General features: G+C 40.0%; 1 protein-coding gene across 5 annotated transcripts in view; it reads right to left on the bottom strand.

Moving 5' to 3' along the window:
• The window catches only part of FLT3LG (fms related receptor tyrosine kinase 3 ligand), a 31,183-nt gene extending 7,429 nt beyond the window's left edge, over positions 1 to 23,754 (bottom strand). The window contains exons 1-8 of one of the 5 annotated variants that reach the window (XR_015740364.1): positions 23,516 to 23,754; positions 19,518 to 19,618; positions 15,957 to 16,067; positions 13,480 to 13,533; positions 12,129 to 12,275; positions 8,062 to 8,218; positions 5,361 to 5,554; positions 3,941 to 4,367 (exon numbers count right to left, since the gene is read on the bottom strand). Coding sequence is in view for 3 of the 5 variants with exons in the window: in XM_087917868.1 (XP_087773994.1) it covers positions 4,308 to 4,367; positions 5,361 to 5,530; positions 8,062 to 8,218; positions 12,129 to 12,275; positions 13,480 to 13,533; positions 15,957 to 16,067; positions 19,518 to 19,559 (741 nt within the window). In the remaining 2 variants the exon portion in view is untranslated. Of the gene's footprint in view, positions 1 to 3,940; positions 4,368 to 5,360; positions 5,555 to 8,061; positions 8,219 to 12,128; positions 12,276 to 13,479; positions 13,534 to 15,956; positions 16,068 to 19,517; positions 19,619 to 23,515 lie in introns of those variants that run through there. The other 4 variants (XR_015740363.1, XM_087917868.1, XM_087917869.1 and 1 more) reach the window with 4 other exon arrangements.
• Positions 23,755 to 24,052: the final 298 nt, after the last annotated feature.

The raw sequence follows: 24,052 nt of genomic DNA, 5'->3' as shown, positions 1-24,052 counted from the left end.
CTGTGATGCTGTCTCCAACCCAATCTCTCTTTAGATTCAGATTTGTCTATCAGACCATTGTCTAGACTGGGAAAACAGCAGAGAAAGATGATGTCCTATCAAAGGACTCATTAAATACTCCAACACTCAATTTTCTAGACATTCCTAAAACTTCTTCAGAACGACTTTCAATTACAGCTAAATCAATTGTGGACGATGAAATCCAATTTCTGATTGTTATCAGATATTAATTATGCGGATGAAGACTTGGACAGAAAATGAATGAAGTGTTACATAAAATTGCCAGAAACAAACAGGAAAACCCTTTCCAGCAATATGTCTTGAAGTGAAGAATGATAGATTTGTGTTCTTCCTGCCATGAAAAATTGGACAGTTTTTCACTAAAGGGAATTTCAGTTGGAAGTTACATTTGGCTTCCCAAGGAAAAGAGTCTTTAAATGACCACAAATGACTGGAATCAAAATTCATTTTCTTTGGAAATTATAATAAATACCAAAATGGATATTTTTTAGGATGGAAGGAAAGAGAAGAAGACAAATAGATGGACTTGATTATAGTGGTGATGGGAGAACTACAGGAAAATTCGATGAACCAAATTAGGGACTGATCATCTCAAAGAAAGTCTATCCATAAGGTTGCTAAGAATTGACATCAAAATTATGATATGCATAATCAGTCCTCGACTTACAACAATTCATTTAGCGACTGTTCAAAGTTACAACAGTCCTGAAAAAAGTGCCTTATGACCATTTTTCAAACATAACCTTTATATCATCCCCATGATCATGTGAACAAAATTCAGATGCGTGGCAAGTGGTTCATACTTATGACCATTGCTGTGTCCCAAAGTCATGGGATCCCTTTTAGCAAGCTTCTGACAAGCAAAACCAATGGGGAAGCCAGATTCATTTAACAACCATGTTACTAACTTATCAACTGCAATGATTTCACTTAACAATTACAGCAACAACATTCATAACATGGGGTGAAACTCACTTAACGAATATCTCACTTAACAATAGAAAATTTGGGCTCAACTGTGGTCATAAGTCGGGGACTACCTGTATTAGTCACCTCAAATGTCCAAATCTCCAGGTCTTGAGAATTCAGAAGCAAAAAAAACCTCTGGAAGCAGTTGGCATTTTTTATTCAATCCTGAGGCATGACACAAATGAGTAACTGACATTTGAAAAGTCAGCGCTGGGAGCAACTGCCTCCCAGCGCTCTATTTATAGGTAAGACCATGCCCCTTCCCACACCCTAGCAACCGATGCCAGCATTTTGTGTCTTATCAGCGGTCCGCCATCCAGTGCCTGCGTTTCTGGCCTCTGAGTTCCGCACGCTGTCTCCTCGGGCGCCAATCGGCTGGGCTTTGGAGAACTGTCAGTTAGCTGTGCGGATGACTGGAGATTGGTTGTTTCTGCACCGTTGCTCCCTTCATCATGACAATTTCCATTCTTTCCCTCCCCACCCATGTATGTCAAGACTTTCGGGCTTAACAGGCTGCTCCCCCTACCAGGGCCGCACCTGGAAGACAGTAAATATATATATATATGTTAATCATGGTTGCTCATGGTTGTTCTGTTTCTATTCCCTCACCCCACCCCTGGTATCTGAGGGTAGGGCTTGTGGAATTTTTGGATAAGTCGAGTGGTCCACATGTCCTTCTCTGCCACCCAGGTGGCCTCTGTCGAGGGGTACCCTTTTCACCACACCAGGTATTGTCTTTAACCCTGGTGGATTTGGGAATCTAGTACTCAGTCTATCTCATACTGATCATTGCTAATGGGCCCTGGTGGCTGTGGAGGGCTCCTGATGTGGGTATCCTCTACTGGCTTTAGTGAACTACTATGGAACACTGGTTGAATGCGTCCCAACAGGTGGGGCAGCTTCAACTCCACTGTGACCAGATTTATTACCTTAACTATGGGGAAAAGTCCAAGAAACTTTGGACCCAACTTTTTACAGGGTATTTTCAACCGAAGGTATTTGGTTGAAAGATACATTTTCCCCTCCACAAACTTCCCCTCCAGTTTGTGAGTGGCCCATTTTTTGTCTGCTTGGGCTTTGTATGTCTTCTCTGCTTTCATTAGTGCTGCCTTTACGGCACTCCACATGCCTGGTATGGTGCTCATCTACTCACTGGGTCAGCAAGGTAAGGATGGTTCCTGCAGGTACTTGGGAATGGGCACAAAGTCCATCCCGTTGACCACTCTGAATGGGGTGAACCTGGTGCTACTATGCACCGCGTTGCTATATGCTACCTCCACAAATGGCAGAAGATCTGCCCAACTGGTTGGCTGGTAGGTGACGTAATACCTGAGGTACCGCTCCGCTATGGCATTAGTCCATTCAGCTGCTCCATTGGTACCCGGGTGAAATGCCGAGCTAAAACCCCGGGAGGAACCGATCCTCTGGACAAACTCCCATCAGAACTTCTCTGTAAACTGACCCCCCCCCCCATTGGATATTATCCTCTGGGGCATCCTGTGGAGACAATAGACGTGTGGGTGGTAATCCAGCACATGCTACGAAATGGGCTTGTTTGGAGAAAGTTGATAATTGTCCATATAATGGTATGGCCATTGCAGCTCCACTACAAAGTCCAGTGCTATGTCCTCCCAAGAATGGGTCGGGTTCGCCACCCTCTGTAATAGGCCAGGGGGCTTTCCCACCCGATTCTTTGAGGTTGCACAGACAGGACAGCTTTTCATGTACACTTCCACACCTGCTTGCATTCGAGACCACCGAAACTGATGTTTGGCGAGGTGTAATGTCTTCAGGAACCCAAAATGACTGGCCTGTTTCATGTCATGGTACCTTCTCCCGCATGGCTGATGGGATATATAGTTTATTGCCCTTCCATGCCAATCTGCTTCATCAGGTTAGTGACGGCTGAGGCTCCAGGAACCATGGATCAGCCCATAACACATTCTGCGGGCTCCTCTGTTAAGATTGTTTGCAGCACTCTGCATATGGGCCGGCTGCAGATAAGGAGGCATTATGGCCTGGATTACTTCCTCCCAACAGCTATTGTATTGGGTCATCCACAATAGGGCATCCACCATGAAGTTTTTTTCCCACTGGGATATATTTGATGGTAAAGCGTTGGAAATACTGTGCCCACTGGACTTGCTTTGGGGACAAGCAACATGGGGTTTGTAGGCCTCCAGGATTTTATGGTCCATCCAAACCTTGAATGGATTCCTGGCACCTTCCAGAAAATGCCACCACATCTCCAAAGCCCACCAGACAGCAAAAGCCTCCTTCTCCCATGCCTGCTCAGTTTCCATCAATTTCCTGGATGTGTACACGCAATGTAGCAATTATCCCTGTGCATTCGTCTGTAGAAGGACGGCACCCACGACCACAGTACTGGCATCGGCCTGGATAAAAAATGGCCATTCAGAGTCTGGATGTTGCAGGATGGGTTCTAAGTGAATCACTGCAGTTGTTAAATTAGTAACATGGTTGTTAAATGAATCTGACTTTCCCATTGTCAGAAGGTCGTAAAATATGATCATACAACTCCAGGGCACTGCAACCATCATAAATATGAACCAGTTTCCAAGCTGAATGTAAATCACATGATCATGGGGACGTTGCAATGGTCGTAAGTGTGAAAAATGGTCATAACTCACTTTTTTCAGTGCTGTTGTAACTTTGTGACTAAACAAACTGTTGCAAGTGAAGAACTATCTGTAGTAGTTTTCCCTATCGATCTTGGTGTGGTGTGGCTTTTTCCTTCATAGCTCTTTAATTAGAAAATTATTTCCTCTCTAATTGTTTATCTACTGATGCTTATCTGCCTACTGGAGAGGATATCTTTTAAGAATATAAGGGATGTCCCGAAAGCATGTCATTCATATCAACCATAAAGATAAGCTGTCAGGTTTCCAGGTGATGAAATCCATTTAAAAAGAAAAGAGCAAAAAGTCCATCTTCCAAAACAATTTCTTTTATTTAGGAAAGCATCAAATTGGCAAAGTCCATGGTAATTCCAGATCTGACACAACCTGGAATTACACCACATAATATTGGAAGTTAGAAACAACCCCCAAAAGTCATATTCTCCAATAGAAGTAATTCAGCGTTGCTTGATGTCATAAATCTCTACCTCAAGGGGCCTAAGCTCTAACAGCTCGTGTTTCCATGGGAAGAAGAACCCCCCAACCTAAACATCTCCCTCTATCTCCACTCCTCCCACCTTAGGGATGTGGCAAGCCCGAAACCCTCCCCCCCATAACCAGCAAAGAGAAAGGAAGAAAACAAATATAATAAGGCTAAATAAAATGACTACACATATGTCAATTTCGGTCTTGATATAAGCCTTGTTTATGTACCATATAAAATATCCAATTGAACACCTAAGAAGGAAACAGATAAGTTAGAACATACCATTTATCTTCATTGATTTGTATTTGGCAGAGAAGATTGAGCAAAAATGAGAATTTTGATGGTTTCTAGTTATATTCTGTGCAATTCGGTTCAGATCAGTTTTTATAACCTGCCCCGATTGGCAAACTATGGGTTACACTCAACAGAGTAAAAATGCAGAATAAAAATAAAAGAATACTGTACATGCAATTAATAGAATTCCTCCATATGGACAGGAAACACCAATCATAATTAAAACATGGTTTAACTGTGTTGTTGTTCTGAAAATGTCTGAAAGGGGAAGGCTTCTCAAATAACCCTTATCTTTTATATTTATGTATTATGCATACAAGGTGAAAATGTAGAATAAGCAAATATGATAAATGTATGCATGTTTGCAGAGGATGGGAAAATAGGCAAATATCAAGACATGTTAATGCAGTAGAAAAATAGTACAATATGTGATCCATTGCAAGAAAGGAACAATACTGTCTATGATTTGGAAATGGGACTTGTATTGATACGTTCTAAAACTGAATCTGTCTTCTTGGCTGCTTTATGACAGTATGGGCTCACTTTGCAATAAGCTATTATTCCAATATCTTTTTCACAAATACAATTATCAAGCTAGGTACCTTCAATCCGCTATATGTGGATTATGTTTTTTGAGTGAGGAATTTTGTTATGTATCTCTAGTAAAATTCATTCTATTACTTGCAGTCCATATCTCCACTCTCTCAAACAGCAATTGTGAATTTTATTTCTGTCTTCTGGCGAATTAGGAACCCATCCAATTAAATGTCATCTACAGAACTGGTTTTCTCTATCTCTTCATCCAGATCTTTCAATGACAATATTAAAGAGCAGAAGACTTTCTGCCTGTGAATATCGGTTCTGTAACTAAGGTAGAATCCAAGGCTGCTTCACATGCTACTGTTGGGTTATGCATTTTTACCTGAAGCAATTTCTTATGAAGAGTTTACCTGGCATTTTTTCCATAAATTGATGAGAAGACAGACTAAGATAGCTGAAAGAAGTAACCACCAGTAAGTCCTTTTGTGGGAGATTGGCTGAGATAACTGTTTCTTCTCTAGCTTCCAATCAGAAGTGTTGATGGGTAACGGAAGATTCTGTAGTACAGAGAGAGACTGACCTATAGGGGCAGATCAAATGCCAGCTGGTAACAAAGGGGTGGGGAGGATGGAGCAGAGAGTAAGTGATATTCAGAAAAAAGACATAATGGTGGTATACATACACATGCTAAATTTTCAATCTGTTCATAAAACTCATTGCTATGTTGCCATGCCAGAATCAATCATATATTATGGCTTTAACATGATGATACTTCTCCCACAACATTCAGCTCCCAGAATTCCCGAGCCAGCAAGGGAATTCTGGGTTAAAATCCATACCTCTGAAAGGTTTGAGAAAATAGTGTTAAGACAACAGCTGGGTTTCCCTGAAGTTCTGACCTACAAACTGCCCAGCCATTTTAACACAACCTTATACATTATATAAATCACCCAATCGGTCACATTTTAGTATAATATTTTGTATCCCAAGTTCCACTGGTTGACCTGCCTGAAGATATGTGACATTGTAATGTGCCTTGTAAAAAGGGATAGAGAAATAACGTTGCATATCTAATGATAAGTGCTTACTGTTTCTAGATTTGTAAATTATCACAGGAAAAAAAAAATCCTTCTTCTATGTCCAATTACTAAAAGAATTTGGGTGGTGGGATTTTAAACCTTTGATACTAGTTTTTGTTCCTTTTTCCTTGCCAGCCATGTGATTGTGGCGGTGACGTTCCGTGTTAAGATTAACAAACAATTAAATCATTTACAAAAAAAATAAGACTTTTAGTATAGGTGCTGAGAATTATTAGAGCCTCTACTTCCTATAGAAATCAGGATGAGTTAAAAAAAACCACAGGTGTGCCTTAAGAGGGTGGGATAGAAAGAAAGATTAAAGCATGTCCCAGAAGAAGAGCTGGAACTAAATATAGTTGGTGAAGTTCATAGTGACTAAATTGGAGTTATAGTATTCTAAGTCAGCCATATTACTATAATCAAGGCCTGCTCCAAGTTGGAAAGGTCTTCCACCCAGTTTAGTATCAGTCTTCTCTCTGTCAATCCTGGAAGCATCCATGAGCTGCCATTTCCAATATTGCAAAATCATATGTGATGTAAAGTAGTGAGGAGGTCAGTTGCCACAACCCCCACCCCGAGGGAGAAGAGGAAGAGGCAGCTTAGTCCAGATATCATGTGTGAGAGAAAGAGGGTGAAGACAGCCCCTTCTTAATAGTTCACAGAATATATTGTAAATGCAATCAGTAGAATGCTCAATCGGGTAAGGTTTTGTCTAAGGCATTCAAAAAATATAAAATATGGTTTGAAGGAGCCACCTTGTATCTTTGTTGTATTTGGGCCTGACAAGATCTCAAGTTTCCACGGTGCCCCAAAATGGTACTTTGTGAGTGTCATCTGGAGGAATGCTGTGGCTGTAGCCACTAAAGAAGGTAGTCGACAGGTAGTCCTCGACTTACAACAGTTCATTTAGTGACCATTCAAAGTTACAATAGCATTGAAAAATGTGGCTTATGGCCGTTTTTCACACCTGCGACCGTTGCAGCATCCCCTTGGTCATGTGATCAAAATTCGGATGCTTGACAACTGGTTCATATTTACGATAGTTGCAGTGTCATGGAGTCATAAGATCAGCTTTGTGAACTTCTGACAAGCAAAGTCAATGGGGAAGCCAGCTTCACTTTACAACAACGGTACTAACTTAACAATCGCAGTGATTCACTAAACAACTGTGGCAAGAAAGGTCATGAAATGATGCAAAACTCACTTAACAAATGTTTCATTTAGCAACATAAATTTTGTGCTCAATTGTGATCGTAAGTCGAGGACTATCTGTACTGAGAAGTTGAGATGGCTTCTTGAGACTTCATCTGGCCCCAATCAATGTTGGATTTAAAATCCAGAGGGTACCAGGTTGGAGCAGTCCGAAATGGTAGACCGTATTCCAGGGCTCCCCAACTGTTGGCCACAACACACTAGTGGACCATGACTGATTTGCAACAAGACTGTGGAAATGGCTGGTGTCCGCATGCGCTCCATTTAAGTGAGCGGGAGGCGCACATGCACACCACTTGCAAATGCAGCTGCGTGCACGTGCACAAGCTCGCCGGCCGCTCACATGGAACCATCCCTTTCCTCCCCCCCCCGCTCCCCGCGGAGTCCCCAAAGCCGGAAACATTGGGGAACTCTGCCATATTCCACTGTGGGAACAATATCTTCTGAAAGTCAGCTTAATAGGTACCCGGGCCTTTCCCCACCGGCATGTCACACAGTTGCTGGAAGAAAACAATCCTAGGTGGAAAAGGTGCAGATCTCTATCCTGCCTTTAGTGGTGCCATTTCTGTTTCCTCTCACCAGCATTTACCCCGTTTCCCTTCATGGTAATTAGGGACAAAGCTTTACAGCCTGTTCTTGGATAATGGAGGGGTAAGAGGGAAAACATTATTTTAACACTTAAGTCTATGTCATTTATGGTCTGGGGATAAATCGAATGGGACACTGGACACAACAGATAACATCGTTGAATGAAGCATGATTGGGAACATGGCCAAACTTTTGCCTCCTCACCCCTTTCCCCATCACTTAAAAATGTTACCTATTTGGCTCTGAATAATGGTGCAGTTCTTAAAATCAGCATACTTTTCTTCCGATGTAATTGTCTCTATCTTCATTGATAGATTCCGAAGGTGGGAAGGAATGGCATCTACAAACTGGGAGATATTTATCAACTCAACACTGGTAGAATTATTATCCTGAAAAAAAGCAAGAAAAACACAAAGCATTAACTGCAGCTTGCTCATCCCGGTATGACAGGTGTAATTACTACCTCATACTTCAGAAATCAATGGCAAAGTTCAGACACCATTATTTGTGCTTTTATATAATAAATCAACACAGTGGCAAATCATGGTCATTGGACACCACAAATCTATGTAAATATGGGTTGGTTGCCAAGCATCCAAAAAGAGATCACTTGACCTGGGACAGCTTTCAGAATTTTGAATCTGACTACCTTTTTTTTGCATCCATTACTACCGATGGCTGAGTGACCAGTCATAAGCGAAGAACTTCCTGTACCTACAAAATACCTTTTAAATGCAGTTCCTTGTTAAGGAAAAAGCATCCTGGAAGCTTTCAAGAAGAAACTGGACTGCCATCTGTCAGAAATGGTGTAAGGTATGCTTGGGTTTGGGGGTTGGACTAGATGACCTACAAGGTCCCTTCCAACTCTGTTAATCTGTATCTGTATATCTTTTGAAGTTTATTTTGAAAAAAAAACCCGACAACATGAAATGGCTGAAATGTCAAAAGTGACTGCTTTTATTAAAGATTTGGACTGCTTTTCTTTCTACATAGAAACCCTTTGGAAGTTTTTGCTTGACAAAGATAAAAATGAAGTCTAGATTTTGATTAGATATGCATTGATTGTTATAGAAATGTGTGCTGCTGGGAGTTTAATAGATACACATTTTATTTTGGCTTTTTATGCATTTGTTTTCATTTGAAGTAATGTAGTGGTTCTCAGCCTGTGGTTTGTGGACCCCTGGGGGCCACAACGCCATCACAGGGAGTCCACAAAGGCTTGAAGAAATGTTATAATTTAAATCTTGGGAGTCTGTGGCCATAGTCTATCACCACAAAAGGTATTTAAAGGGGGTACATGATGAAGAAAAGATTAAGAACCACTGAAGTAAATGATGTATCTCATATATATATATATAATGTTCTGTCTCACTTGTAGCCACAAGTGAGAGTCCAAATGTCCCAAAGAAATAAACACGAACAAATAATACCAGAAACCAGAGAGTTAACTTGTCTCTATAATTGTCATTGGCAGCTTTCCCAGAAACTGTCTTCGAGCCGAGATAACACAAGATAAATCAGGAACAGGAACAGAGGCTTCTTCAAAGCTGCGCAGTAATTAACGAAGTTGATCCGGACAAGGATCGTTAACTAGCACGCCTCCTTATATTCCTTGAAGGAGTGTGTCAGTCTGTCTAATTAGTCTCTGACTTGACGTTTCTTTTCAAATTGTGCTTGACGTCTCAACCTGCATCTAGTCCTTGCATCAACCCAACATTCGTCATCACTCAAGGACTCTGGTATGTTCTGTGGATCAGCTGCTGACACCTGAGGCATGATTGACATGGAAGGTTCTGGAGGATGGTGTTTCCGACACTCCCTCATCCTCCTGGCTCACGTATGCATCTCTCATTAGAGCAGGCTCCAATTCCAATGCCAAACCTTCCTGATCACTCAAACCTGTGTCTTCTGATACATCAGACTCAAAACTCACAGCAGGCTCAAACCTTCCAGTCACAACAGTTATATATGTATGTATGTATGTATTTATGTATGTATGTATGTGTGTGTGTGTGTGTGTGTGTGTGTATTCTTATAGAAAGAACTAATAATAGACTAAGACTAATAATAGACTAAGAGGGTTTTACAGCCTTGTAATCTGTTTATTCAGGGTGAAATCCAAGTGACTGCGTGGTGCTGAGCATTTACTGGCCGGGTGCCTTTCCTGATGCCTACACGGAGTTCGTAGCAAATCTTTTCTCTTTCTATCCTGATAGACACCTCCAGGCCACCAGGCCACACATTTAGACTAAGAAAGCATTGTTATTATTTGATTGTTAGGTATGGTATATATATCTTTTATATTTTGTATCTCTTTGTTAAACTAAAACAAAAGTTACCTTGTTTTATCTTACAACTTTATCTGAACTGAAGAGAGTTGGAAGTAACTTTTTTTTCCTATGTTATATTTGGAGGTTTTTGTATATTACTTTTTAAATTCTCCCTGTGGTCCCTCCTCCACTTTAATCCTTTTTGTTGCAACATTTCAAATTTTTTATATTTGAAGCTTAATAAAATTATTTTTAAAAAGAGCAATACAAACTGTAGAACATGGGCTTGACAGCAATTTCCAGCTTAAGACCCGCTTTATCCTGGTGATGCTATTTATTGCAAATAGTAATGACTTTGGATTGTATATTGACCTCAAAGGTCCCATCCAATTGTACACTACACAGAGGGGTTAGGGTTGATTCAGACTCGGGAAATTCTCAGCGGCTTTTGCTTCAAAATGAAATGAACCCACTTGTAGAAACAGACATAACAAATATAGGTAGTCCTTGACTTACAACCATTTATTTAATAACCAAATTTACAAAGGCATTGAAAAAAATGACTTATGACGATTTTTCACACTTACTACCATTGCAGCATCCCCACAAGTCACATGATCAAAATTTGGGTGCTTGGCAACAGGCATGTATTTATGACAGTTGCACTGTCCCTGGGTCATGTGATCATCATTTGCTTGTCACCCAACTGGCTTCTGACAAGCAAAACCAATGGGGAAAGCCAGGTTCACTTAACAACCACATGATTCACTTAACAAGTGTGGCATAAAAGATTGTAAAATGGGGCACAACTCATTTGACTTAACCACCTTACTTAGCCACAGAAATGTTGGACTCTGATGTGATCGTAAGTCAAGGATTACCTGTACTGAAATCTGTCTCGCAAAGGAAGAGAGGAATTTCTGTCCCAGCCAGAAAAAAAACTGAGGAACTTAAATAAATTCAGATACTTTCCCATTTTCTCGCAACCCAAAAATAGGGTAAAGAAAAATTTCAGTGTTCCTTTTCCCCTCATTTTGATTAAGAGCGGTCAAGCTGGTGCGGACTCTTAGTGACCATGTAGATACAAATATTTCTGTCAGACAAGGAATACACACAGAAGTATTCATACTTTGTTCAGCACTCTTAGAGCCCTGGATTAATTTAAATCTTCCTTCTTTACTTAGTTCAGATCTAAATTAATACTGCATTTATAAAAAAAAAATAGAAATTTTGATTGCAGTCTGTTCTAAGCTAGTAGGACAAGGCAAGTTAGGTTAAATTCCGAATAATATAGGAATGATTTGTACAGTGTGGGATTCAAAAAAATTTACCACCAGTTCTGTGGGTGTGGATTGGTGGACTGCAAAATCCCCATTCTCACCCCACTCCAGGGGAACGATACTGTAAAATAGTGGCCCCCAACCTTTTTTGTGCCACAGCCCGGTACCAGCATCACAAAATGATCTGCAGCCCGGTACTGGCGTCAGCACGCATGACAAGGCAAGGCAAGCCGAGCGACCGGCCAGCCAGCCGTCCCCTGCTTCTCCCTGCCACCTTCAACTCCTCCTTTGTACCTTTGTCGATGGGCTTCCCTTCGGGACAGCTTCAGGACGGTCGCTCGGCTCGCCTTGCCTTGGGTGCTGAAAGAATCCTCACGCCTTAGTTTTGTTCAAAGCCCCCCCTCGATGAAACTAAGGCGCGAGGATTCCTTCAGGACCCAAACGCCGCTTTCCACCCGGAAAAGCTCACCCGGAAGCACTTTCTCGTCAAAGAAGATGGTGGCGCCCAGCAAACCGGCGGCCCGGTAGGAAATGTTCCACGAACCGGTACCGGTCTGCGGCCCGGTGGTTGGGGACCCCTGCTGTAAAATCTCAATTCCCTCCGCACTCCTGGGGGAAGGTTACCACCGGTTCTCTAAGCTACTCAAAATTTCCACTACCGATCTCTAGAACTGGTCAGATCCTGCTGAATACCACCTCTGGATTTGAATTGTATTCCAAAGCACTCTAAACAAAGTTCTTCAACTTACTTCTTTAATATTACATGCCTCGACAAATCTTGTGTGATCATGTATCTTCTCGAATAACTTTTTCAGGCTTTTCCCAGACACTTTGATTAATTCCTTTAAGTTTTCATTGATGAAATGGAGATCCCATAACAAACTGCAGAATATGTCCTGGAGAATATAAATGGAGATGGGATGCAGAGAAAACATGAGACCAAAAAGGAAGCAAAAAGAAGAAAAAAGATTGTACCTTCATTATAAAACAAGACTACCACACTTGGGTTGCAAACCTTTGGATTCCCTCTAGATGGGAACACAGAAATGCAGAAAATCTGGATTCACTACTGCCATTTAGTGGTTCTCTATATCATTGGAGACCAAATCTAGTAGCATGGCCACCAAGACCATTTTACTCAAGCAGAATCCAAGATTGGAGATGAAAATCATATTAAAACCCTATATCCAGAGGCATATCATAATGTGAGATCTGTACCTCCATGCTCGCTTAAAGGAAAAAGTTCACTGTATGGACCATTTTGGTACATTACTGACTCAAAGCACTAGTTCTTAACTAAAAAACATGATTTTCCAGTTTTTCAGTTTGGGAGCTCTTCCAACTAGGAAGGTTCCACAAGCCTGATCAGGAGTCACCAACAGCTTTTCAATTATTTGAGACAAGACTTTGCCAGATGTGGCTGGACAAGCCAAAGATTAAACCAGGAACATTCAACAGATATGCAAAGGATGTTAAGGACCCTTGCAGACTTCATTTCCCATTACCCTACCATGGACATACACAAGGAATTTTGGTAGCTCAAAACAATTGCAAGAATTGATTTTCTTTGCCATTAGCATGGAAGATGCCTAAAATAGGCATATTAATTAAAAAAAAAAACACCCTCCAAAGCATTTCCAAATTGAACCCCACCAACTTTGAACTTCCTCCTACAAAATATTGGCTAGATACAAGAGTCTTATTTCAACAGCAGGCAATATTCTCAGTTGTGTGGCAGGAAATTTGTTGGAGGTTGGCCTGTCATCTTTAGCTAACGTGCCATGGGCAGTTCCATGAAAGAGGGTTGGCTATTTTCATGAATAGTAGAACGATCAATATACAATAGTAGAATAATCAACAATCAATGTACAATATACATTTTTGCCAAACCAACAACAGCAATGTTGTTGATTTCACTGAAAGGTGAAAGTATTCGTGTAAAACGGGGGTGGAGAACTATGGCCCTTTTACGAGCTATGAACTTCAACTCCCAGAATTCCAGAGCCAGCCAGTTTGGGAATTTTGGGAGTTGAAGTTCACAGACCATAAAAGGGTCATAGTTCCTCACCCCTGAGGTAAAAGCTGCCATAAAGACTGTACCGGTTTCAGAATGGACTTCATCGATACTTTGTAGTCCAGGAGCAAATATTCTTTCTGAGGGGAGAGAAAGAGAAAGACAAGATTGCAGACAATCTTTGAGTTACGACCCTCCATTATGGTGGTGATGGTCATAAATAAGATCACCCATGTGAGAAACCCAATGTTATGACCTCTTGTGCGGTGGTGTTTAAACAACTGTCACGGTCGTTAAGCAAATATCGTGGTCGTTAAAGTGACTGTCACCATTCTAATAAAGTTGTTAAGTAAACCAATTGGCCGATTTTGCCAAAAACCAGGATTAAATGCTAGCTATTGGCAAAATCATCCTAACCATCCACAGCATGCTACAAATAGCTGTAAATACAGATAAGTCCTCGGTTTACAACCACAATAGAGCTCAACATTTATGTTGCTCTGTGCAACCTTATTGAGTTTTACCCCATTTTACAATCTTTCCTGCCCCAGTCATTAAGTGAATCACAGCAGTTGCTAAGTTAGCAGCATGGTTGTTAAGTGAATCTGGATTCCCCATTGACTCTGCTTGTCAGAAGGTCATAAAAGGGGATCATGTGGTCACAAATATGAGTCAGTTGCCAACGGTCTGAATTTTGATCACATAAGTCATAAGTCACTTTTCTCTGTGATGTTGTAATTTTGGACGGTCACTCAATGAACTGTTGTAAGTCAAGCACTACCTGTATGGGTCAGTTATTGAGTAACGCATGGTCATATGATCATGGGGGAAGAGCGGAGGCCTGACTTTGGAACTAAGTCATAAGGAAGTCTGTTATAAGTTTGACCAGTCACTAAGCAATCAGTCATAAGGACTACTTGTAAAATGCCATAAAATTAGATGCTCTTTGTATTTAAGTTCCATGGGTAGGCTGAAGAGTGGAAATTAAGTACCCTTAATTCCCTGATCACAAGTAATTGTCCTCCTAACGGGGAATGATCGAATGAGTAGTTCAACAGCTTTGGAGAGTGCCATGTCATGGTAGAATGATGTAGCTCAATTTTGTGTGGTGCCATAACTAATACTTTAATTTTAAGTCTGCCTTCATAAATGTTCATCCTAAACTTTTGACAAGATAGAATTTACAACTGCTTTTCTCTTTTACACATTTCAGTTTTCTTTGTCACCTTCTGATTTGCTCATCTTTCTACTTTGGGGACTCAAAAGGGAAGGATGAAATGCAGTTGTTTTGCAGAGGCCCAAGGTGAGAACATGACTATAAAGGTAAAAAGGTAAGTGTTTTCCTATCTGACTCTAAGGGGCTCAGCACATCTCCATTTCTTAGCTGAGGGAGCTAGCTTTGTCCCAAGACATTTCCCTGGACATGTAGCCAGCATGATGATATTTTAATTATTGGGGATTTTAGTTTTTTTCCCTGTAAAAAACTCCGCACAAAAAAGGGGCAATGTGTCATTTCTACAAACATGTATTTTGCATTGATTTTTTTGTATAATTTTTCATCACTATCACCAGCACTTGCATTTCTGCCTTTGATAGAAGTAAAAACAAGAATAAAAAGATGTGCAGAGTAAGGAAATTGTCCAGGGGTGGGATTCAAATTTTTTAACAACTGGTTATGTGGGCGTGGCTTAGTTGGTGGGCATGGCTTGGTGATCATGTGACTGGATGGACATGGCTTGGTGGGTCATGTTATTGGCGAGGCGTAGCCAACTCAATATCACTCACATTGAGGCATGCGTCTCCTCACCTGGCCTCTCATGACTTTGGGGATGCTGCAACAGTCGTAAGTGTGAAAAATGGTCATAAGTCACTTTTTTCAGTGCAATTGTAACTTTGAATGGTCACTCCACACAAGCAAAGGAGGAAGAAAAACCTCCAGAGAAGTTCCAGAGACAGGAAGTCTAGTCCTGCCAAGAATGTAATAAGGGTTAATGGGGAGGCAGTTTCTGTAAGCAACACCAGAATGTTTCCTTCCTGCCTTCCTTACAGGATTAGGTCAGTAATTTCTTTTAACAACCAGTTCTCTGAACTGCTTAGAATGTTAACAACCCGTTCCAGCAAATAGGTGCGAATTGGTAGAATCCCACCCCTGAAGATGACCTTGATAGAGATATGTGAGAACCATTATCTATTCTAGGCAAAAGGGGTTGAAACATTTTTAAGACCTGAGAAACAAGGTAATATTCAAAGTGGCTCAAGAAGGCACCTCCCTGATTCTCAGGAGTATAGGATGATTGGGGGAAATATAACGCAATTAGGCTTGCATGATTTTGTAACTATTTTGTATAATTTGAAATTTGGATTATTGTTTTATATATTTATTTTAATTCATTGTTCTACACCACTGAGAGTCTTTTTTTTTTCCTGAAATGGGCAGCAATATAAGTTTGTTAAATAAATTATAACCTGTCACTAGATTTAATCTTCCTGCAGGTGATTTCCTGCTCTGTTCTACCAAACGGGGCTGGCAGCCTGCTGAACTATGCAATGTATTCATACTCACCAGGGGTTTTATATCCTGGGAAAAGTCAGAAGTAGCGATAGGTGAATAATTAAAGCTGCAGCCCTTGAGTAGCCCAAATGGGGAGAAAAACAGCAATAGAAGCAGCAAGACCTAGGAGACAATTGGCACATTCCTTTTTATCTATATCTATGTACCTCTACATTATTTTTACTGAATATTTTAATTACAGTAATTAAAAAAACTATTCCTGAGTGGAGTCCTTTGTGCTCTCTGAGCTTGGTTGGTTTCTTGCAGGTGTTTTATTATTCAAATAGAGGGAAACTAATCAAGGAGAGTTCCAATCTAGAACTAAGGAGAAATTTGCCTGCAACTGTTAGGACAACTGTCTCCAGAAGTTGTGAATGCTCCAACAGTGAAAAATTTTAATTGTCTGAAATGGTATAGGATTACCTGCCTAAGCAGTGGGTTGGACTAAAACACCTCTAAGGTCCTTTCCAACTCTGTTATTCTATTCTATTCTATTCTATTCTATTCTATTCTATTCTATTCTATTCTATTCTATTCTATTCTATTCTATTCTATTCTAAATAGGTGACATCTTCAAGCTCAGAGAGCACCAAGGACTCTACACTTCAACTCCGAGCTATGTATAATCTCTCCTATTGGTACAATATTTGTACATTGGTACAAATATTCTCTTCTATTCATACATCCCTGACTTTATTCCTCTTATCTCATCCATAAGCTTCTGAAGTCCTTCCTGAATGCCATCCTTGTTTTGTAGATCAAGATAATCTGCAAATATTTAAGAGTGTTTTTCATTCAGAGAACCATTCCAAACACGTATTATTCTTTCATGCTTTTATTTCTAAAAATATAATTAGGCAATATCTAGTAGTCTTGAAATATTGTATACTAATGGGATGATGGATCAGCCATTCCTAACTTGGGGACAGAAGTCTATTCCAAATATGTCTTAAGGAGGCCACTTTGGGAAATAATTTCATTGCTGCCAACAAAACACTTGAAATGTATGGCCTATTGTAACTCCTCAAGGGGATTTTTGTGGGATCAATGTTCTTGTGTCAATTAAAATCTATTTTTACATATCAGGAGTGCACTAATAACACTTTGTGCTTCTTCACACTGTCATTTGAGTCTAGATCCAAAATTGTTTAATCTTGGGAATATTTGTGGAAAGGTCCTAAGTTCAATTAATGCTCAGGCATGGACGTTACTACCTTGGCCTTAGAATTAAAGTTAGCCATTTCTAGATCTTAGAATTAAAATTAGCTAATTCCAAGACTAGCCTATCCCTCTTGCAGAGTTTCCACATATGGATAAAATGATGGTAATGGATTGTTATATCACCATATGTTATTTCAGAAAAAAGAGTTTCATGCTTTATTTTACATTTTCCTCCCTATTAAAAGGGGATGTAAAATGGTTTAATACATTATTGGGTTCAGAAATTGTGACACTCAATGATGTTTTTCAGTCTTAGTCTATTTTAGTCAGTTGATTAATCATGTCGCTTTCATTAATACTAAGCTAAATCATGATAATAGACTACTTTTGGCTTGATTCTCACATATTTATCTACAAACTAAATTTAACGTGTAAATCTAGCAAAATGTCCATGAGATAGTTAAATTACATATTATGTTAAGTGATAATGTAGTTTCCTTGGCTTGGACTTTGCATAGCTGTGGTTTCCTTAATAATATAAATGAACTCAGCATGATATATGAATCAAGTCAAGAGAAGCTACTTAAAACAAACCCTCCCAAATCTCTGAAAAAATCTTTAAAAAAAACATACTCTTTGAGGTTAAACTAGATGAGTTGCTCATAAATTAGTTTATTTATTTATTCTGTAGTTTTATTAGATTATACTTAATTTTAAATTAGAATATGCTGTTCACAGTTAATAAAGTTTGAAGAATGTGTGGGAGGTGGATTAATTGATTAATATTTATTTTATTCTATGTTTAATCCAGTTTTTTTTTTGTTCTGTTAAAGTCTGCAAGCAAATCAAACCACCACCCGTCTCAGCAGAAACTACTTCGATGGAGCTCTGTTAGCTAAAAATCTTTATTACTAAGAAGTAACCACTCTAAATAGTTTCCAAATGAAGTAGAGCTCTTTCTTATACCCAGATTTTTTTTTCATAGTTTATTGGATGATTGCTTAGCAGTGGCGGGATTCAATTTTTTTTACTACCAGTTCTGTGGGTGAGTCTTTGTGGGCGTGGCAGGGGAAGGATACTGTAAAATCTCCAGTCAGAGGTGGTATTTGCCTGTTCTCTGAATTACTCAAAATTTTCTCCAGAACTGGTCAGAACCTGCTGAATACTACCTCTGTTGCTTAGCCTTTTTCAATTTTTGCACTATGTGACTTTCACTTGTTGACAGAACCAAATTTCTGTTTTGAGAATCTCTTGTTCGTAGTTTAACTTGTAGAAGTAAAATACAAAATCAATGAATGGAGAAAAAAGCACTCACAACAACAATGATTAAAAGTCTGAGAAAAGAAATGTGCTTTGATCACTTTTAGGGGTACCTATGTGCAAGATGCTTTAAAAAAGGATTGCCAATTGTGATTCTTGCAAAAGTTAAAAAATGAGAGTCAAAGCATGAGAATTCTATAGCCTGGAAATCATACAGGAGAATCAAGAGTATCTGTAGGGTGAGATGAGATTAAAAAATCAAGATGGTGGTGTTAACATGAGAACCAGACCTACAGATGTTAGCCTCCAGACAAAGATCTCTTCGTTTCTTAAGGCTAAACATCCCTGATTCTTTTTACCACTCCTCATACAATCTAGCTTCCAGAGTTCTGACAATTTTAATTTCCCTCTTCTTTCTGAATCCTTTTTAAAGTACATGAGTAGTTTGCAATACAGAAGCTTTTTGGAAGCTGGGACTCTGCAAATATGTCAGGAATACAGCTCCCCAAGATTCAGAAAATGAATATATAATCAAAAATTTGAAATATTTCCTTTAGGACTACTGGATAAAGAACTTGGGGAAAAATGGAATTTATATGTGCTGATTACAGCAAAAATCTTATATGCACAAAAATGGAAACTATGTCAATCCATGGATTGAAAAGGTGATGGAATTAGTAGAGATGGCAAAATTAACTGTCTTAATTGGGGATAAGAATGTATCTAGAGTAGTTTCCATTTTGAAATCCTCCTGGACTTCCTGCTCAAAACAAGGCAAAAAAAATTCTAACTTTGGGTTTTGATGATTAAACAGATTTTTGTTATAGAAATGGCTAATACTATTCTTATATAAAAAGTTGAGATTATAGTTTTTAATGTATAATTTGCTGCATCAAAAAAGTTGGAAGACACTGCTCTTTTCTTTCTTTGCCCCTCACTTTTTTCCTTTTCCCTTTACCGATTTTCTCCACTGTCTATTTTCATTTGTATTTTATATTAAGAAAAAAATATTTAAAAAATATTTTAAAAGGAATACAACTCCTAGAATTCCACTGGCCATGCTGTCCAGGAGTTCTGGGGTCTCTAGTGTACCTCCTCTGAAGGGGAAAGCAACAGCAGACAGCTGTCATCAATTTATATCATTTGACTTACCACAGAAGAATCTGGAGTATCATGATACCAAATCATCTCCATGTAGTTTGGTGGGTGGCCAGCATGCTGAGGTTTCCGCTTAAAAAAGAAGAGAAGGGGTTCTGGAATAAAAGAAAGCATATTGAGAAGATTAAGCAGCAAAAGACACCATGCAAATAAATATATTCAGTACAAGTAGTTCATTTAATGACCATTTGAAATTACAGCAGCACTGAAAAAAGTGATTTATGACAGTTTTCCACACTTACAGCCATTATAGCATCCCCATGCTCAAAATTCAGATTCTTGGCAACGGATTCATATTTATGATGGTTGCTGTGTCCCAGGTCATGTTTTGCAAGTTTCTGACAAGCAAAGTCAATGGGGAAGCCAGATTTGTTTAATGACCCCATAATTCATATAACTGTGTGATACGCTTAGTAACTATGGCAAAAAAAAGTCATAAAAATGAGATGCCTCACTTAGCAATGGGAATTCTGGGCTCAATTGTGGTCATAAATTGAGGATTAAGGAGGTAATTCCCCACTCTTCTGAAGGTAGGCTTTTCTAGAGTTTTTTCATACAAGTTATAAGTAAGCATTTTAAAGCATTTAATATTTCCTTCTTCTACACCATTCCTTCTTTCTTCTTCCTTTAGACAATGACTTTTTTAGTCATCACGACCCAACTGATGAATGGCTGTTTTTTAATAAATGCATAAAGTATCAAAGCGGGTTTAATAGTTGAAATATATTTATTTAAAACGTTCATGTAGCTGCCCATCTTTCAGACATGTCTGGGTATCTCCCAATAGCATCATTTTACAAACTGCAAAAGACACTCAGTTAAAACATAAAACATTAAAAAGAAAATAAAAACAAAAATCCAGTGTCAATCTGTACAAATGTATCACTTTTAGTCTCCCAATATTTTGGGGAAGTGGGGAATCAGGTTTTTAAGGATCTACAAAAAGTTAAAAGGGTCTGTGGACTGCCCAATTTCAGAGGCTAAGATGATCCATTGAGCAGAGGACTCTGGATGGAAAGAGTATATGGTGCTTAGTTAGATACGGAAAGGTAACAGAGCCGCTGAATACATCAACCTGTTGAACTGGATAAGTTCCTTTACTTACCTAGCCCAGTGTTCCTCAATCTTGGCAGCTTTGATATGTGTGAAATTCCCAGCTGGGGAATTGTGGGAGTTGTAGTGAAGTTATCAAGGTTGAGAAACAGTGATCTAACCCATTATCTATTGCACGAACTTCTCCAAATTGTTCAGCAAATGTCTGGACAGGATATTTACCAGCATCTCCTTTTACTAGAGATTCAACATGGAATTTTCTGTCCACAAAACCTGCCAAGAAAGCCAAGAGGCTTGGGAACCAATTTAAATTATAAGAGCAAATTATAAGAACTCTTGAAAAACTAATCCCCTCATTAAATAGCATGAGAATTTTCAATTTACCAAAATCTACCAAATCCAGGAGCCCTCTTCAACTTTATTTTTTTTCCCCAGGGGAGTATTGGGCACATTTATATTGGGCTGCATCCAACCATCATTTTTATTTTCTAAAAAAAATATAATGTTAGGCTGGTATTTTATTTTGAAGTAAGCTATCTTTTCTATTTTTACTGAACACTTTTTTAAACGGGGGGGTGGGGGGGGGAGTAAATAAGTCCAGCAGGCAACTCAGATGGTGCCAAGAGAAACTCTGCAGGGACATTGGAAAAAGCAAAAAAAATAAAGAATAGTGTGTACCATCAAAAAAAAAATTGATGATTCACAACAGCTAGGATATGACATCATCGTAAAATGTGTGAATGTAATAGATTATTAACAACAAGGTATATATTTTGGTATATATTTTCTAAGTGAATAAAAGGTGAACTGGAACTATTTCATTTTTAGAAGACTACAAAAAGAACAGGGCAGTGTTTCTCAACTCCCAACTTCAAGAATTTCCCACACTGAATCATATCATTACCTAATGGTTTTTATTTTCTTTACTTCCTTGGGTTCCAGGTATATGGAGCATTCTACTGAGCTGGAAGATTCTGAAAATTGTATTTTAAAAAAATCCTATCCTTCAAATTGTCTCCTGATAACATTATAGACATGTTCACCAGTTTTCTAAGCAGAAATAATGACTTCTAAAAGTAACTTGCCAGTTGTCTTCTTCTTGCCACCATCTTCCACCTCATCATTGTCCTAGTTTCCACTCTACCCTGTAATCCTGGAATTTTCCTCCTTGTCTTTTCCAGGTGTGGTTCTGATCATTTTTCAAGACCAACAAAGCTTCATTGACTTAGCACCAGTAAATGGAGGATTATATCCCCAAGTCAAAACATAAAAAATGATTGCTTTTTAAATAGTGAAGAAAAAAACTCTAAAATCCCCTCTGAAGCCCTTACTAAGTTGGCTTTGATCCCACACAAACCACCAAAGCAGTTTCCATGTCAATTTAATGTCAATTACAAAGAACTTTTCTGTTTATACACTGGCAGATTATATTGTTTACATGATATGCAGTCCCAGTACTTCCGTTCACACAGTTATCATTCATGATATCAACCGCATTAATCAAATACTACTGCAATGTATATGCAGTAGTCATTTCAGTTATTTCAATCGCACTTTCGCTAGCAGAGAGGGGAAACTTTTCTTTGCTGTTCCTTATGGGTCAGCTGAGACAGCAGAATAGTTTTTGATGTTTGTTTTTGAAACCTTCATATAAATATGGGGGGGGGAGGGAGAAGGGACATTCTCCCCTACCCCTTTCACTTGCACTGGCCTTGGGGAGCTTTGCAAAACTTTGTTCTTCTTGCCTTGCAAAGATTTAACACAAAAGGATGTGGGAGAGAAACAGACACTGTTACCTTTCTAATCATCTTCCCTCATCCTTTAGATGGCATGCTGTGATACCCATAAACACCCCAAATTTTTCTCCTTTGTAGGTAGTAGAGCATCATTACTACAGCTTAAGTACAGGTAGTCCCCAACTTGTGACCAGAGTCGAGCCCAAAATTTATGTTGCTAAGCGGACAGTTGCTAAGTGTGTTTTGCCCCAATGTGACTTTCTTTGCCACAGTGTTAAATGAATCACTGCAGTCGTTAAGTTAGTAACACGGATGTTAAGTGAATCTGGCTTCCCCATTGATTCTGCTTGTCAGATGGGTTCCAAAGGGGGATCCCATGAACCCAGGAATATGAGGCAGTTGCCAAGCATCCAAATATTGATCTCGTGACCACGGGGGATGCTGCAATGGTTGTGTGAAAAATGGTCATAAGTCATTTTCAGTACATTGTACCTTCGAACAGTCACTAAATGAGTTGTTGTAAGTTAAGGACTACCTGTACTGGGAAAAGTTCTGTTTCATTATGCAATTTTTTTTTAAAAACCACACAAAGCACCTGAAAGGGGAAAAAATATGACTGCTGCAGAATTCCACTTGATTGGAAAACTAAGCTGTCCATTGGAATATCCGAGGCCACGTGAGGATGTTCTGTCCAGAACCCCTTAAAAATGAGGGCTCAGCTCCATCACGGATACCAGCCCAAGTACCACAGGAGCCCAGGAAGTTCACCAGAGGATGATGAATTCTCAGAAATTATGATTATCAGCCCCAGACCATGAGCCCCTCGTTCCTACGATCAGGTGCTTGCTCCTGCAGCCAAAACAAAAATATCCAGCAGGTGGTTCACCTGAAGAAAACCCGAAATTCCTGAGATGGGGTTGGGAGAAGACTAAACCAAGCCGCAGAGGCGGTATCCCGCGCGCCCAAGCCTCCAACTCCAACTCACCGAGCTTATGGGAAAAGAGTCCCCGAAGCCCCTTGCCCGCTATCCAAGTGAGGACCCAGTCCTTGACATTCCCCGGAAGGCTCCCCGCTCCAACTCCCCCCAAAACGAAGTGGCGGCAGCCCCTGCTTTCCCCTCCTCGACACTCTCCGCTTGAAGGAATGGGGCGCGTGGGGGAGGATTAGCCCTTCTGGCTAGCAAGAAACAATCCTCTAGCTTACCTGCAAAGATGCGACGCGGGCATGTAGAGGAAGCGCGCCACGTCCCGGGAGGTCAGTAGTTGTTCTGGGGTCGTTCGGTGCACGCACTCTTCTTCCACAATCGCGGAGGTGCTGCAGGAGAGTTGCCAGCTGTCCTGGCACGTGCGTTATATCCGGCGAAAAGGGAATACAATACAATAAAAAGGCCCAGGAGTTCCCTTGCAATTGCGAGTGAAAGCGAAAGTTATTCGTAGTGGGAGGAGTCCGGCTGCCCGGGGGCTGCTGATATCTTGCGCAGAAGGGGTGGGGGTGGGGGGAGATGGGGAACCTGATCCAGGGATCAGCTATCAGTCTCCCAAAGAGCAAACCCTTCCTCCTCCTCCTTCTTTTCTCCTCCTCCTCCTCCGCCGCCACCAACAGCTCGTGGGCTCAGGAATCGGAGCGAAAAGCCAGCCCGATCCTGGCATTGCAAACTCACGCACATACCCACCGTCGTCCTACCCGCTCCCCAAAAATCCCAAGGAGGTTTCAAATTATAGCTAGCCGAGCAATTTAGAG

The sequence above is a fragment of the Pseudonaja textilis genome, chromosome Z (assembly GCF_049901715.1).
Source record: "Pseudonaja textilis isolate UNSWEBS1 chromosome Z, rPseTex1.2, whole genome shotgun sequence".
In the NCBI taxonomy this organism is placed as follows: Eukaryota; Metazoa; Chordata; class Lepidosauria; order Squamata; family Elapidae; genus Pseudonaja; species Pseudonaja textilis.
This window is presented reverse-complemented; position numbering and strand designations above follow the sequence as displayed.